At 41.3% G+C, this 17,147-nt stretch overlaps 2 protein-coding genes across 6 annotated transcripts in view; one reads left to right on the forward strand and one right to left on the reverse strand.

The window, feature by feature from the left end:
• vps13d (vacuolar protein sorting 13 homolog D) overlaps nt 1-6,176 on the forward strand; it is a 117,931-nt gene extending 111,755 nt beyond the window's left edge. For all 4 annotated transcript variants that reach the window (XM_023297427.3, XM_055012941.1, XM_055012940.1 and 1 more), the window contains one exon: nt 5,485-6,176. In XM_023297427.3, the coding sequence (XP_023153195.2) occupies nt 5,485-5,616 (132 nt within the window). In that variant the 3' untranslated portion in view covers nt 5,617-6,176. The remainder of the gene's footprint in view (nt 1-5,484) is intronic.
• Nucleotides 6,177-6,994: 818 nt separating this feature from the next.
• The window catches only part of LOC111587470 (immunoglobulin superfamily member 21-like), a 63,894-nt gene continuing 53,741 nt past the window's right edge, over nt 6,995-17,147 (reverse strand). For both annotated transcript variants that reach the window (XM_055012942.1, XM_055012943.1), the window contains one exon: nt 6,995-8,475. In XM_055012942.1, the coding sequence (XP_054868917.1) occupies nt 8,351-8,475 (125 nt within the window). In that variant the 3' untranslated portion in view covers nt 6,995-8,350. The remainder of the gene's footprint in view (nt 8,476-17,147) is intronic.

The raw sequence follows: 17,147 nt of genomic DNA on the forward strand, positions 1-17,147 counted from the left end.
GCATAGTGTGGTGGAGAGTCCAAGGTTGGTGAGTATGTGTATCAATTTATGGGGGATTACAGCGTTGAAGGCTAAAATCCACAAAGAGCATCCTGACGTAGGTATTTGGCTGCTCCAGGTGGGTTAGGGCTGTATGAAGTGCAACCAAGACAGCATCCTCTGCAGATCTGTTCGTCCGGTACGTAAACTGATGGCTGTCCAAATCTGTAGGGATGCTTCTCTTGATGTATGCCAGCACCATCCTCTCGATACAATGCAATCCATCCTGCTTTAAATAGTCCCATCTGGTCCAGAAATATTCAAAGTTGCTGATGAACCCTACACCGGTGGCCATAGTGACATGTTTCATCCAGTTACGTAGACTGAAGAGAAGGCTGAACTGCTCAGTCGTTAATAGTGACAGGAGTGGAACCAGAAAGGACACTCCTCCTCCCCAGACTTTCAGCATAGTTCATAGTGCAACTCTGTGGATTGTCCAGCCACGACATCATTACAACCTGAGTGTGAAATCACAGTGTGAATGGAGGGGTGCATATCAAGGAGGGCTGGGATCAGCTCAATAAAATCGGGGTTTTTTCCCCTAGACGGACGAGTCCTAGGGTGAAGTGACACTGGTGGGAGAGGAACTCTTTGAGATCCTGGCCACCCTGCATGCAGGAGGGGGAGAGACTGGCTCGGAGGAAAACATCGCCAAGGGAGAGAAAAAAATTGAGAGTGGAATGTCATTGCCTCTGATGCAAGACAAGTTGTAGGATGGGAAAGAGAGCTTTTTGGTGACCTTAACAGCAGGACCCTAGGAAGGAGAGGAGCTCAGACCAGGGACACCAGCACTAGCCATCGTTGGATCTGCAACCAAGTAGTGCGAAAGGTGACTTGCTTGATACAAAGTTCCTGAATAGCAAACTTGCACAATCACCTTTTACTAATAAGAAGAATATGTAAAGAAACTGTCTGATCACATTTATGTTAATTATTCCTTACAATAATTAATAACAATGATTTCCACAACAATGACACTGAGAAACAGACTTAAAAACATGCAACATTATTTATTTCTGTTAATCGGTTCCAACATTTGAAAGTCAGAGGTATCACATCTCTGAAGTTGTTGTAAATATCTTTCTTGACAGTTCACACCTGTTGTGCAAATTAAGGCCTCTAACATTGTCTGTAAATGCCTGTTAGTGGGAAGCCTGGCATTGCATTCTGTTCACCAAAGTACTGTAATCTGGTATAATTTGACACTGCAATTCTGAGAGAGTCTTGTAGATGTGCATCAGTGAGGCGTGTTCTGTGTTTGTTCTTGGTGAAGTTCATATAAAAAAAGGCTGATTCACAGAGATAAGTTGAACCAAAAAGTGTACTTTTCTGTGTCCGCAAGGCACCAAAAGTTTGGTGCAGACTGGTGAGTTTTGAGGTGGCGGTCATTGTGCAACGTTAGGATTTCCATCTCCACCTGCCCAGCATCCAGGCTGAATATAGCACTTAGTTGCTCAGCAATGCGTGCCATGTCTACTTGCCGCTATGACACAAATAGTTCAAGTTGATCAATGTCACAAAACCTGTTCTCAAACTTTTGTCCCAGTCTGTTTATGGGAGTACCTTTCCACAGCTTTGTCAAAAGCCCGGATGCAAAAGCATTGTCATTCAACAATGACTGTATGGAGGGAAAGTGCAGCACTTTTTTTCTCTGTAAATGCACAGAGAAAATGTTCATCTTAGCTTTAAATGCGTTTACAGCACTTATCATGTCAGCGAAAGCCTGATCTTTGCCTTGCAGCTCACAGATCAAATGGTTCAGTTTCCCAGTGATGTCTGTTAAAAATGCCAAGGTCAAGTATCCAGTGTCTTCAAGCAGCTCACCCTTTGGATTGCATGAACTTTTTGCCCAAAAGTCACCAAAAAAACGCTGCAAAACTCATCCCTGCTGATCCATCAGTTTTCTGTGTGTAGTAACAGGTTGCCATATTCAGCTGACAACTCCTCTAATAGCACCTTGAATGTCTTGTGTTGTTCGGCTTTGGAGCGGATACTATTTATGATCTTCACGACAGTCATCACCATGGTCAAATCTAGTCACTTTTACAAATATCACCTGCTGGTTAATGATGTAGTGGTAATGTAGAAATTATGAGAAGTATAGATCACCTCTGCATCACACAATGAAGCCTGCATGCTAACCCGTCAATGGAGGGAGTCTTGTCCGTCGTCACTGAAACAAGCTTTTCCAGTGGTACATTCTTCTCCATGCAGAAACTTTTCACTGCTTTGTAAATGTCATTTCCCCTCATGGTCTTCAGGGGCAACAGTGTCAGGAGTTCTTCTTTTGTGTAGAAATCAAACACCATTCAGATAAACATCAGCTGAGCTGTATTGGTGCTGTCCACGGACTCATCGCATTGAATACTAAACCACCTGCACTTAGCCAGATCCCGGTCCAGTTCCTCTGTCAAGTTTTCGGATACAGCAGACATTCGTTTAATCATTGTGCTTGCCCCCAGTTGGACAGCAGAGAGAGTGGAGGTGGCATTTGGACCATTCTTCTCGTCTCTGAACACAGTGTTTGCAACCATCATCATTGCTTCTTTCAAGACCTCCCCATTTGAAAAAGCTTTCTTGTTCTTTATCAAAAAATTTGCAGCTCTAAACAAAGTCTTAGTTGCTTTTTGTGATTTTATCACAAGCTTCATGAAAAAAGACTTGTTTACCCAAAGATGCCTTTAAGTCCAGGGCTTTTTCTGTCCGTAGTCCACAACCAGGTAGGTAGTTAGCATGGCAGCTTTTGTGACAGGTCAAGTCGTGCCTCTCCATATTGTGCCGCTTTACCATCCCAATAGTTGCCCCGCAAATGAGACACACACATTTTTCTTTCACTGTTGTAAAAAAAGAACTTTTTCTCCCAATCATCATGAAAATAGTGTTTTCTCTTTTGCTTTTCTGACATGTTTTGGGGGTAAAAACCACATCTTGTTTTCCATCGTGTCATCGTTACAAAGAGTAATGTGGTGGTTTGACATGTGCTTTGAACTTTGACTGCGGACAAGGTCAGAGTTCATTTACACATTAAACATTTTTGTTTCTTAAATTTTATAATAAATATCATTTTAAAATCTGCATTAATGCGGGTGTTCTCCATCATTACTAATGGTATTTTTAGAACATGCCATGTGGGCAACTCACATGGTCCCTGCAGGCTACCAGGCGCCCGCAGGCACCATGTTGGCTACCTCTTCTCAAGACACATCAGCTGGGAGCAAAGCAAAAAATTTGCCTGGTGCGTTTAATACCGGGGTTCGGTACCCATCCCTACTGCTCTTGTATATTGGTCATGGGAAATGAAAATCTCGTGAATTTGTTTTTCTATGAACCCACACAAATAGTTCTAGCAAGCAGTCAAGCTCTACTGGTCCTGGATGTGTGACAAGGGGCATTATCTTTTTGAAACATCCAGTTTTGACCTCGACGGAACATTGCACGTGCAGAAGGAAGCATGTGGGTTTGGAGAATGGCACAATACTTGACAGAGTTCAGTGTGCCATCACAGACCATGAGATGACCAACACCAGCAGCACTCATGCATCCCCAGACCATGATACTGCCTCCACCATGCTTGACAGTAGGTACTGTTCATGCTGGAGATGATGCTTCGCCTGGCCTTCTGCGTACCCTCACATTTGCAGGAGGAAGATAAAGCTGGAAACTGGACTCATCTGACCACAGAATCTTCTTCCAATTCCTGGCTGTCTAGTTCTTGTGTGCTTGGGCCCAACAATGCCAGGCTAACCTCTGTCTCTCATTGATCAGGGGCTTCTTGACAGCCTTGTAGGACCTTAAGCCATGATCTAAAAGTCGGCCACATACAGTGTGGATGGAACACTGGACACCAGTTTGGTTTGACCACTGCTGCGCAAGCTCCTGTGATGTCATTCGGTGGTTTTCCCTTAACATGCGGATCAGGATGCGGTCATTTCTTGATGAAGAAGCCCTCGGATGCCCAGATCTTTGTTTGCCTTCCAAGCTATTGGTTCGTCTGTATTTCTGCAGAGTGTATCCAACTGCTGAAGGACTGCATCTGTGCTTCCTGGCTATCTGGTGGTGGCTGTACCCTTCCTGGTTGAGAATCTGTATTTTTAGGTATGTTTCCTGCATTTTAGTCATTTCTGTCTCTGAAGAACTTTCAAATGTACTGGCTTTATATAGACACCGAAGCACGGCAACAAAAATTCTGTCTTTTAATAAAGAACATGACCTTCATTAGTGGATCACTGGTACCAAAATGACCCAATACTCAAAATTTCTTTTGTATTTTGATGGAACCAATCAATTTTAATTTTTAATGGCTTTTTTGGGATTTGTTTAGTATTTTGGTTACTAAAAGAAATTGCATTTGAAGACCTAAGAGTGATTCTTCATAAATGCATGGGGTGTCCGAAAACTTTTTTCCCCACTGTATTGGTCAAAAAGCACAATATGCTTTCTGCAACATACGTGAATATGGGAATGCTTCGTGAGAACTTCCACCAAAAACACAGGAGTGTCCAAATTTTTATCACCTCCCAACTGAGAGTGACAACATACCAGTGCACTATCCAGTTCATTTATCATCAGCATTTTTCTGTTAAAAGTCAAATCAGCCAATACCTCGCTGGGTATAACCAGCACTGCCGAGACAGAGGGTTAACCATAACCCCCACTCTGCATGGCTCTTAGTATAACCATTATTTTTTTCATCAAAACAAGTAACAGTTGATTTTTTAGCAACTCTAAAGATACATTTTTAAATACTTGCTTAATATAACCAATCATCATATCAAAAACTTGTAATATTTTGAGATGCTGGACTTTCATTTTCATTACCTATAAGCCATAATCATGAAAATTAAAACAATAAGAAAGGCTTGACCGACTTAATTTTTTGTGTAATGACTCTAGAATATGTGCAATATTTACTCTCCTGAATAACTGTTTGAAAATAATACATTTTTTCACAGTATTCCAATTTTTGGAAATGCGCAAGTAATCTAGTTTCTTTTGAAGCTTCTTGAGAACCACTCACCTGAACGACTCCACACTTGACACTGCAGTTCATTGTGAGATCACCAGTAATACACGCACCAAGTCTGAACTAGATCAGAGTTATTCTCCTTTAAGTCCATGCAACCCTATACATAGAAGAGTCTGCTGCTCACACTCATCACCTATCTGTACGTCACACAGGTTGTGAACAGCAGTGAGGTCTGATTGGTTGAGGTCGTATGTAGAGTTAGTCACGAGCAAGAACCTGTGACTGATTGTGTGTCACAGTTAATATTGAGTAAGTTAGGGCTTATGTGGCATTCAAAAGTGATCAGAGAATATTTAGCCAGAAACAGACTTCAGGGATTAGGAATGTCAGTAATTTGAGGCTAATGGGGTCACTGTTTCAATGCCTCTCAGCTGTCTGTTTTTACTGTGTTGGTAATTGTGTGACTCTTCTTCTCACAGGTCCATGTGAAGAGTGAGAGCCTTGCCATCAAAATCTCTCAAGAAATTAATTATGCCAAGAGCCTGTACTACGAGCAGCAGCTCATGCTGCCTGCTAGTGAGAATGAGGACTGCTTACTGCTCGAGTCCTGATGATGACTTGTACAGTTGTGTACGTTGGACTTTTCTAAAATCTTGAGAGGACAAGAATTGTCATTTATTTTTGCAGGCCATAGGTTTTTAATGCATTTGACAAACTCCAACAAAGGGAATATTCAGACATGTAAGCACTGGATTTGGACACATGACCTGATGTTTGAAAGCACATATGGGTGACTTTAAAAACATATGATGCAGGACAGTGTTAGTTTCACTTTGTATATGTAGAAAACATTTAGTTGTCTGTGTTTCCAAGACTGCTATTGTGTTCAGCAGTTGTACACATCATACAGGTGTTCTATATGTTTGTGAAGACACAAGATTGTAAATAGAACTACATACCAATACTATAAACCAGTGTACATACTGTAATAATGATGATATTTGGTGAATAACAACAGAAGCAGATAATGTAAACTGTGACAAACTGCCTTTGTTACTCAGTTTTGAGTATAAGAGACTATCAGTTGAAGTCGGGGAGAATAAATTGCACTGAAACACAGTGGAGGTTTGGGGAACACTGCTTTGAATAAATTACCAGACTTACACATCCACTGTGTGGTGACAGTTTTTTTCCAAGCTTTACCAATACGATATTTGTTGTATTCTGTGAGTGATATTAATAGATGGGAACAGGGACGGATGCTTTCGACTGCAATAAATCGTGACAAAGATTTCCTGCAATAACTTTTAGCACTGACAGTGAACTGACAGTTCATTAAACATGTCTACAAAACCATAACTTTCTGCATTTTTTTATACTTAGAGTTGCATGCAAGAGTTGTGTACATATCACAAATTAAATTATCTGTTCAAATGTGCTGTGAATAGCTTGAATGGCTTCCCTAACAACTACTACAGATTCATGTGTGCAGTTGTTGGCTCAATGATGTGTTGCAAAGTGTGAAAAGATGTTGGGTCAGGACAGAAAGGGCCCTCAGAGACTGTTTTATGTATAGGACCCATCATTTTGTGCTACACACCTAAAAACTGCCTACACTGCCCATAAAGCAGACGAAGGCTCTTAAAAAGATGTCCCTGTGGTTCTAGCTTTGACTGTTTGAAACTGTTTGAAATATGATTACCATTACAACTGAGGGGAATTCAAGACAACATCTGGAAGAGAAAGAATACACTGGGCAGCACTAATGCACAACAGGGTCTGCATCCAGCAATCTCTAAAGGGAAACCTTACCTGCAACAGCATCACTAAAGTCAACATCTGGAGAAGTTGGAGGTTCAACACACACTGTGGACAGATGAAGTTGAAACTGAGCTTTTCAGTCTTATTTAGGAAAGGTATATTTACGGACAAAAGAAGCAGCACTTGATGAAATAAACACATTTCTAACAGTTGAATATCCAGACAGGATGCATTCCAATATTTATACTATTTTACCATATAGTGTGCATGAAGAAAATTTAGTATGTCCCAATATATGTCAAATGCATTGCGCCAAAAATAGCAGGATGTCAAACTATATCTAGTCAGATTTTGCAGTATGCAAGCCAGCACACTCTCCTAATCATTGTGCCCCATAATCATATACACAGTTCCGTCGTGTGGAAGTACACAGTGTCTCACATGCAAGCATAAACAAATTGAAGTTGCTGACAGTGCACAGCTTATTTCACACTTTTGACTGCAACAGTATACTGCACAACGTTAAGAAAGAGTAGTATGTCCAACTTGTATGCAAACTCCATGAAACAGCATTTAAAGTGATTTTAAAAAAAAGAAAAGAATGTAATTTGGAATGTAGTCACAGTTTGTACTACTGTAACTGCATGGCTTTGTTCAGTGGCACTTACAGCTCAACAGGTTTGCAACATATTCTATCAGCTAAGAATCTGTATTGCTCAGACAGAATCATCAAGAAACAAAAGTGGGTCCAGCCAATTTAAATAAAAACATTCAAAACTTAACCTCTTCCTGAGCAGGCATTAAGATGAAATGATTGATCCTGCCTCAGTATCTGCAGACATTATGACCCCTTAAAAAGAAAATGGAAAAATGAATCAAAGATTGTTTTTCAGGAATAACAGCTTGTGCTGTAGTGTTCAGAGACTTGGAAAGCAAAGAAAAAACAAAACAACACAGTCACTTTGCAGCTCTAGATGTGTTGCACAAAATAATCGAACACAATGCCATGTTGGTTTCAGAGAAGTCAAATAAGCTTAAATCTCTCTCAAAAGATCCCATAGTATAACAGCCCAAACCGATTATTACCTGATGGGTCTGCAAGTTTTGGTCTGGCAATTCTTTTTGGGTGATCGTGGGCACTGTAGTCATTTTTATCTAGTTCTGACTGCTCTCCAGAGGTTCATGCAATCATTTTTTTGTGATGCTCCTAAGAGTATCTACATGGGACACACCTCATCTGGTGTCAGCATAATAGCTGGTTGTGCAGATTGGGCAGCCTTTAGACTATCAGGACTACCCTTCCCAAAACTTTGTGTTTTCCTCTCTGATTGAATGTGAGCCCCTTAGACTTCTATAGGTTCCCCAGAATTCCCCCAGCATGATGCAGTTCGAGCCTCTTACATACTCACAGTCAGTCGAAGTAGAATAACGCAAAGTTGCTCACAGTTTAATAGAGCGTCTTTTTTGTCTCATGCTGTATCAGAAGCCGTCTTCTTTCTAAGGGTGGAGTCCTTCTGCTCCTTCAGTGTTCCAGCAGCACTGTGCTGCAGTTGTTTGGAGGAGTATCATTAAAGAGCTGGTGCCTCAGGTAGATGTCCATGTGTTTAGGAGTACCAGAGGGTCAGGTAACGTCAGCTCACAGGAGAATTTCAGCAGCAGCAACATGTAGGTTAATGTGAGGGAGTGCTGACTGGCCGCTGCGTTGATAGCTGCATACAAACAAGACAGCTTGCTGTTACATGTCACCATTACAAATTCAGGCAGCAACTTCCAATCAAAGGATGCTGTATTTTTATTGTGAACTAATCCCTTGCGACCTACATTGAATGCATCTTACTAACAGGTACTGTGAAATTATCTAAGCCTGATTTACCTTATAATAATATCCTGAACAGCAACAGTAACAATAATAATAATTATTATTATGATATCTTGTATGTGTAGGATTGTAAACAGAAACAAAAATAAATAAAAAGATGATGAACATCAATAATATTTAGCAAAAATATAAACAAAGACCATAAAAGCAGCCAGAAAGCAGAAGTACAGAGGTCACAAAACAAAGATCATTCAAACAATCAGGTCATAAAACAGAACGGACACAAGAGGATCATAAACATAACCATTTATCAAACACTGCAAAGGCCTTTCAATAAAAAATGAAATAACCATCCATCCATCCATTATCTATACACCGCTTAATCCTCATTAGGGTCGCGGGGGGGGCTGGAGTCTATCCCAGCTGACTCAGGCGAAGGCAGGGGACACCCTGGACAGATCGCCAGTCTGTCACAGGGCTACATATACAGACAAACAAGCACTCTCACATTCACACCTACGGGCAATTTAGAGTAATCAATTAACCTCAGCATATTTTTGGACTGTGGGAGGAAGCCGGAGTACCCGGAGAAAACCCACGCATGCACAGGGAGAACATGCAAACTCCATGCAGAAAGATCCCGGGAAAGCCGGGACGCGAACCAGGGACCTTCTCGCTGCAAGGCGAAAGTGCTAACCACCACGCCACTGTGCAGCCCATGAAATAACCAGCAAAGCCCTATTTACCTATCATGGAGAGCGTCCTAGGTCATAAGGGATTAAAAGGTCTCCAAGGGAAATTTGGAGTAAGGTCACTCAATGCATTAAAGGTGATTATCAGAATTTTAAAAACAATGCAGGATTTTACAGGCAGTTGGTCTAAATTGTCACATACCAGAGTCATATGATTATATTCTTAGAGTCACTTAAGAGCTGGTCAGCTGCATTTGGAACCACATGGAGTCAGTGAAGGGAGCCCAGGCTGATGCCAGCATAAAGTGTATTGCAGGAATAGAGGCAAAAAAAAAAAAATGCATGTGTAATCTTACCCAAATAAGTGGCTGACAGGAAAATTCTACTTTTGATTTGTTTGTTTCTGTTGAAAGAAACACGACTGAACAACACTTTTACCACGTGCATCAAAAGAGAGATCAACATCGAAACTAACCCAAAAATTTTCCAACAGATTACGTAGTATTGTCGGTCAGAGGAGAACAACTATGAGGACCAACTAACTCGACAAAACATTACATGTATCATCTTAAAATTTTGAAACATTTTGACACAGCCAACATTGCCCAGGCTACTACAGTTGTTGGTTTGAAATGGGACATATAACTGCATGTTATATAAATCTTTAAGTCTGAATGATCTGATCTGCATTACAACAACTGTGGTAGAGTCTTGAGAAACATCACAGTTAAATCTGGCAGTACAGGAAATTGGATTTGCTGTGGTAATAGAAAATGTCTAATTTGACAGGTATGAGCACAATAAATGCAAAGCTATTCCCTTATCACCAACCAGGTTTCTAAGGTCTTCGTTTTAAAGGCACAAGGAAAATGTAGTTACTTCTATCAGCGGTCAAAAATACGGTAGATAATTGAAAACATTCAGGAGGGTTGTCTCTGTCCTATGATATGCTGTAAATACTTCCTGAAAACTACTAAAACTATTGCTACTGTTCATAAAAGATTCAGGGACGATTAGTCAGTCCCTCCAGGTGTTTTTCAAGATTGTTGTGGCCTAAAATGCCTGAATCCGCGGCAACTTTTCTAAAAAAACTGCAATGTAAGTTGCAATATTTTAAGCATATTTGTTGCGATGAAATTGTGGGAGACAGTGACAATTTCTAAAAGTTGCAATTTTTCAGCTTTTAGAACATGTTTCAACATTTGAATTGACAATATATATTCTGAAACTAATTTTTTAACACGCTCCAACCCATTTACACAAGCTGGCACACCACGGTGAGAAATTAGCAACAGCCAGATACTGGTTTAACATGAAGTGGTTGGTAGGCACAAAATGATCATTTACTATTGAATGAATCACATTTGGACATATCTGTCAGTGGCAATTTCACATCCTGGCACACACGTATTCACACACGCTCATAGCTTTTCACGTCAGTTAGCAAGAAAAGCATTCAGAGAGCACAGTACTCTGCCGAGACTGTTCATTCCTGACCTTGCCCTGTGCACAGGGTGTTGTGCATGTGTACGTTATGCACAGATACCTAATCGCATGACCTAAATATGTAGTGGGCAGCGGGAATTGATGGGACTCAGAAACACCCCCACAATTTAATCAATTGTTCTGTGTATCATTTCCAATAAGTCCACAGCGGTGGATTTGTAATAGGATCGCAATCATGTGATCGTCAGCAGGCAGTGGAATTAAATTTCCTTAACAGTTTTCTGAGTGACTAGTTTTGGCAACGTGGTCTCAGTTTGTTCCGATGCATTTTAGCAAATCAAGCTGATGTTCTGACGGGAGGCTGCTGAGGGTCTGTGTTTCTGAGAACAAACCCGAGTTAAGCTCGAAGTTCTGCTCTAGATCTGTTCCACTGAACTCACAAACTAACCACAACATAGCAGTGGACGTGCTTCTATGTTGTGGGTTTTCTTGGTGAGACAATAAATAGTTTTCTGGCTCGTTATTAACCAGGTAGCCTGTGTTAAGTTGTGACTATCCCCAGTTGACCTGGACGTGATTCCTGAACAATCACCAGGTGTTAAACACCTTACAGGATGAAAGTGCTCTATGTAGATGAAGCGGAATGTTTGTCGAGCTGATCGGTAGCACAATGAGTAAAACGCTGGTCTTGTAATTTTACCGCTGGATTACGTGGTTTCGAATCCTCTCACCGTACTTGAAAAGTACGTGTTTATTTCGGCCCGCACATTTCTTTTTACTGTCTGTAGATGATATTTACATGGATATAGACTTTATTAAGTAGTGATGCCGACGTTTTTAGGCGAGGTCTTCTTTATCTGGTATCTTTATTTCACGTAAATCCAGGTCTGATCGTGACGAATCTGCGGACGAAACATCTGGAGACGGTAACTATCGCCAGTTAAACTGGAACAACGGGATCCTCGAACCATAAACGAAGAAGTGAGTTTGTGCGTACGTGCATTACGTTTGGGCTGGGGACTGCTATGATTGGTGGAATTCATGGGAGGCTGGCCAAAATTGCAGAAAAGTTGTGGTGATTGGACAAAATTGCAAGGTCGCGCAGAATTCGCGGAGATTGGTTAAATGTGTGCGATCGCAACATCGCGAATTCATGGAGGGACTGATTAGTTAAAAAGTTGTTAGTAATTAAAACAATAAAAGACTAACGAAGAGGAGTATCTCTTTTAAAAAGTTGGGAGAATACTAGGGCTGAAACTAAGAAACGGAGCAGTATTACAATGGAGATGGGTAGATTTTGTCAGTCGTGACTAAATGGTCTCTACTTTTTTTTTATAAAATCAACTACAAATTTCTGTATTCGTGAACAAAAGCTTAAACACACTAAAGACCATGTGTATATCATGGCAATTTTGAGTTTCCAATGACTCTTACAACTCCTGATTTTCTATAATGGAATCATTGAAACACGTCTTTGTCACAAAACTAAATCATGCATTTTGGTTCTTGTATTATAGATCTTCTGGAAATATGACAAAATCTGCTGGGTCAAAAGCATAAAAACATACACAAAGCAACTAGAATGATCAGTTTTTGTGATGTAGAAAGTTGTAGACAGTTGCCATGGCTTTAATGAAGCTTTTTTTACTTAGAGTCTCATTGTTTGAACTGATGATGCAAACAGGAGAGAGTTATTACTACCTAAATAACTGAGTGACAACCATCTTATTTTAGGTCTGAGCATAGAGACTTATTTTCATTGTTTGACAACCAGCTGACAGCTACTAACCTGGTGATGTATGTCTTCCTCACACAGAAGGTGGTTTACATCTAAAAAAAAAACCAAAAAAACAAAACAAAAATAACCTATCTGTGTGGAGCAGGACAGTCCTGCCCAGGGCAAGTTTTTGTGCTTTCTCGGGCAGTACTGGAGTTGTAAGCCAATCGTGGCACGCCCACCAGCTACAAAAGGTGGATTGTGGCCCTCTGTAGTGTCTCTCTCTCTAAGGCTGAGGACACGCCCCTACCAGTCGCTTCGCTCCAGTGTTGCAAACTTGACGACTTTCTAGCTAAATCTGGTGACTTTCCAAAGCCTCCTGGCAACTTTTTTTGGTCAAAAGCAACTAGCGACAAATCTAGCAACTTTTTCTGCCGTTTTGGAGACTCTGACATGAAAGCTCGGATCATTCTGCAGTTACTGTCCTCAGCGAGCAGCAGGTGCTGCTGTGAGCTCGTCCCCGTCCCAAAGCATTACAGGCGGTCAGTCTAGTGAGCTATGGAGGACTAAAAGTGCCAAAATTAAATAAATAAATATCCCACAGACAGACCATTCTAGGCCATCCCAAGCCCTTGACTGTTAAGGACATGTTGTCATTTCTTGGACTCACGGGGTTCAGCAGACATTTCATTCTTAGCTACAGTGAACTGACTACTCCTTTGCGCGCCCTGGTAAATGAACAGGGTCTGAGAAATCTTACAGCACAGCTGACTGGGAATGTAAAGGCGGAAGAAACCTTTATTGACCTCAAAAATGGACTTTCACAGGCAGCTGACCTTGCAATACCTGACTACACTTCTAAGTTTTACTTGGATGTTTCTGAAGCAAAACACACAGTAAATGGTGTTTTGTTCCAGAAAAGGGGGAGTGACAGACAGGTACTAATGTACATCAGTGTTATTCTAGACAACACAGAGAAAAGACATCCCCCATGCACAAGACACGCAGCGGGAGTGACCAAAATTTTGCAAAAAACTGCACACAGTCATGGGCCACCCACTCACAGTACTCACTACACATAGTGTAGCATTTGTAAACTCAACAGCATTCACCATGACCTCACTAAGACAGACACGTATGGAGAAAATCCTCTCAGCACCAAACATCATATACACACATGAAGGTATAAACATGGCAGAACAGATGGGAGAGGGGGAACCACATGAATGTGAATTGAAAGTGAGACTGACTGAGAAGATTAGACCAGATCTATCAGCAGTGCAACTTGAAGGAGAGCAGGAAATACTGTTTACAGATGGCTGCTGCTACAGGCATCCCACAGAAGGCTTAAAAGCAGGTTATGCAGTAATGAGGCAGAGAGGACAGGGAATTGAAGAAGTAGAAACAGGACAGTTGCAGAGCAGACAGTCAGCCCAGTTGGCTGAACTCACAGCAGTGATAAAAGCTTTACAATGGAGCAAAGACAAGAGAGTCACCATATATACAGATTCAGCCTAGGTGGTTGGAGCTATACACATGGAATTGCCCCAGTGGAAGAGAGTAGGATTACTTAGAGCAGCAAAGAAACCTATAAAACATGAAGAAGAGATGAAAGAACTGGCAGAGGCACTTCTACTGCCCAAAGAAGTGGCGGTAGTTAAATGCAGAGGCCATGACAGGACAGGAACAGCAGTGGCACGAGGCAACAATGCAGCAGATGAGGCAGCAAAGAGAGTGACAGGCTATAGCCCTCATTTGGTGATGCTACAAACTGAAAAACAGGTCACAGACACCCTCCCAGAGTTAAACGCTCAGACATTAAAAGCAGCGCAGGATAGAGAGCATCACCCCAAGAGAAAACCATGAGGAAAGATGAAGAAGGAGTGTGGAAGGGAGATGTAAACAGACCAGCGCTACCTCCATCTTGGCAAAAGGCTTTATTCCAACAAGCACACGGTCTAGCTCATGTAAATAGTGTACAGATGAGAACAAACTTAAAGCATTGGTGGCACCCATTTCTGACAGACATGACAAATCAGTATGTCAGAGACTGTAAAATATGTAGAGAACACAACCCTAAAGCCACAGTAAAACCAGATGTGGGACAGTTCCCACAACCCACCCTGCCAGGCCAAGAAATAGTAATAGACTACACTGACATGGGAGACAGAGTGAGGGGATGTAGATATCTCTTAGTGGCGGTAGATTCATTCACAGGATGGCCTGAAGCCTGGCCAGCTAAGAAAGAAGACAGTAAAACAGTGATAAAATGTTTGGTGAATCACTACATACCAACACATGGGTTCCCCAGAAGAATCAAATCAGACAATGGGACTCATTTCAAAAACAAAGATCTGCAAACCGTTGAACAGATGTTAGGTCTAAAACATGCATTTGGTACAGTCTATCACCCACAGTCCCAAGGCAGAGTAGAAAGGATGAATCAATCACTGTGAAGACCACAGACTCCCTCCATGCATTCCCCTTTGTTAAGCAGCTCTTCATGAAGCACAATACTACACTGCCCTCTAGTGCTCCAGTTGAACATCTGTTCAGTTATGGAGGAAACGTACATACAGTGGGGCAAAAAGTATTTAGTCAGCCACCTGTTGTGCAAGTTCACCCAGTTAAAAGACAGAGGTCTGTAATTTTCATCATAGGTACACTTCAACTGTGAGAGACAGAATATCAGGGGAGGGGGAGTTTGGACTAAAGTAACAAAGGTTACCATCAGAAACATAGTACGCCGACAGGGGAATCAAATCCTGCAGTGCCAGACGCGTCCCCCTGCTTAAGCCAGTACATGTCCAGGCCCATCTGAAGTTTGTCAGAGAGCATATGGATGATCCAGAAGAGGATTGAGAGAATGTCATGTGGTCAGATGAAACCAAACTAGAACTTTTTGGTACAAACTCAATTCATCGTGTTTGGAGGAAGAAGAATGCTGAGTTGCATTCCAAGAACACCATACCTACTGTGAAGCATGGGGGTGGAAACATTATGCTTTGGGGCTGTTTTTCTGCAAAGGGGACAGGACGACTGATCCGTGTTAAGGAAAGAATGAATGGGGCCATATATCGTGAGATTTTGAGCCAAATCCTCCTTCCATCAGTGAGAGCTTTGAAGGTGAAACATGGCTGGGTCTTCCAGCCTGACAATGATCCCAAACACACCGCCCAGGCAACAAAGGAGTGGCTCCATAAGAAGCATTTCAAAGTCCTGGAATGGCCTAGCCAGTCTCCAGACCTCAACCCCATAGAAAATCTGTGGAGGGAGTTGAATGTCTGTGTTGCCCAGCGACAGCACCAAAACATCACTGCTCTAGAGGAGATCTGCATGGAAGAATGGGCAAAAATACCAGCTACAGTGTGTGCAAACCTGGTGAAGACCTACAGTAAACGCTTGACCTCTGTCATTGGCAACAAAGGTTATATTACAAAGTATTGAGTTGAACTTTTGTTATTGACCACCATGTACCTATGATGAAAATTACAGACCTCTGTCGTCATTTTAAGTGGGAGAACTTGCACAATCGGTGACTGACTAAATACTTTTTTTCCCCACTGTACCTCATCTCGGAGCAGAATGTCCAGTGAGCACATGGAGCAGGTCCTTCTCCTTTGTTATAACAGAAGATTTTGCCCAAAGTTTGGTTTTGATTAAATGTAGGCCTAATTTGGGATAAGGTGATGTATTGCCTGGATTTGCTTCATGGTTTTGAATAACTATTTTCCCGTTTGAAACTGAGTATATGGACACCTGGTTTGTTCAAAAAACACACTGGATGTATGTACAGTACCTTCTCTGTTTACTCTGTAAAATGAACATATTTTCTATTTGTTTTGAAAAATTAGCACATTTTGCATTTTCTTTAAAAGAAACATATTTTCTGTTTAAGCAGTATTGTTTTTGTAGACAACACTTGGATAATTTGGAACCCTTATTTGTTTTGTGGTTTTGATCATATGTTTTCCTTTTTTAAATTCAGTATTAGACACCTGATTGGTTACAAATACTGTGGGTTCTCTAAGAGGTCAAAATTTTCTCAGTTAAACTAAAAGAGCAGTTTGTTTGTGTCGTGTAAAAGATTTGTAAATTACACTGAGCAGATCACACACAATTTTATTTATATAGTGCCAATTACAGGTCAAATTGTCTCAAGATGCTTTACAGAACCCATATGCCTGAACCCCCAGAGCAAGCCCTAAGACGACAGTGGCAAGAAAAACACCCTTTTAACTGGGAAGACACCTTGAGCAGAACTCTTTATGTGGGGGGACCCATCTGCCTGCTGGCCGGGCGGGTTGAGAGGGACAGAAGAGGTAGAGGGGTAGAATAACTTTTTTCTTAGGAGCACAGTGGCCCCTAACTTAAAATTTTAGGAGCGCAAGCAGAAAATTTAGGGGCGCACACCAAAATCAACTTGCAAAGTAAATATTGATATTTCCTCTGATTTTTACTGTATTACTGATAAATACTTGAACAATAAATGCAGAAACTATAATGTTTTCAATTCACATTTTATTGTGCAGCAGTTGACGCAACAGAACAAGAAAACCACTCAGAGAGCGCAGTACTCCGCCAAGGCTGCTCAGTTGACGTATAATTTCCGACAGATGAAATCTTTAATAAAAAATGACCTTGTGCTGAGCACAGGCATGTTATGTATAGATACAAAATTGCATGTAAATTACTTTTATAAAGGTC

This window comes from Amphiprion ocellaris, chromosome 8, assembly GCF_022539595.1.
Source record: "Amphiprion ocellaris isolate individual 3 ecotype Okinawa chromosome 8, ASM2253959v1, whole genome shotgun sequence".
Classification (NCBI taxonomy): Eukaryota; Metazoa; Chordata; class Actinopteri; family Pomacentridae; genus Amphiprion; species Amphiprion ocellaris.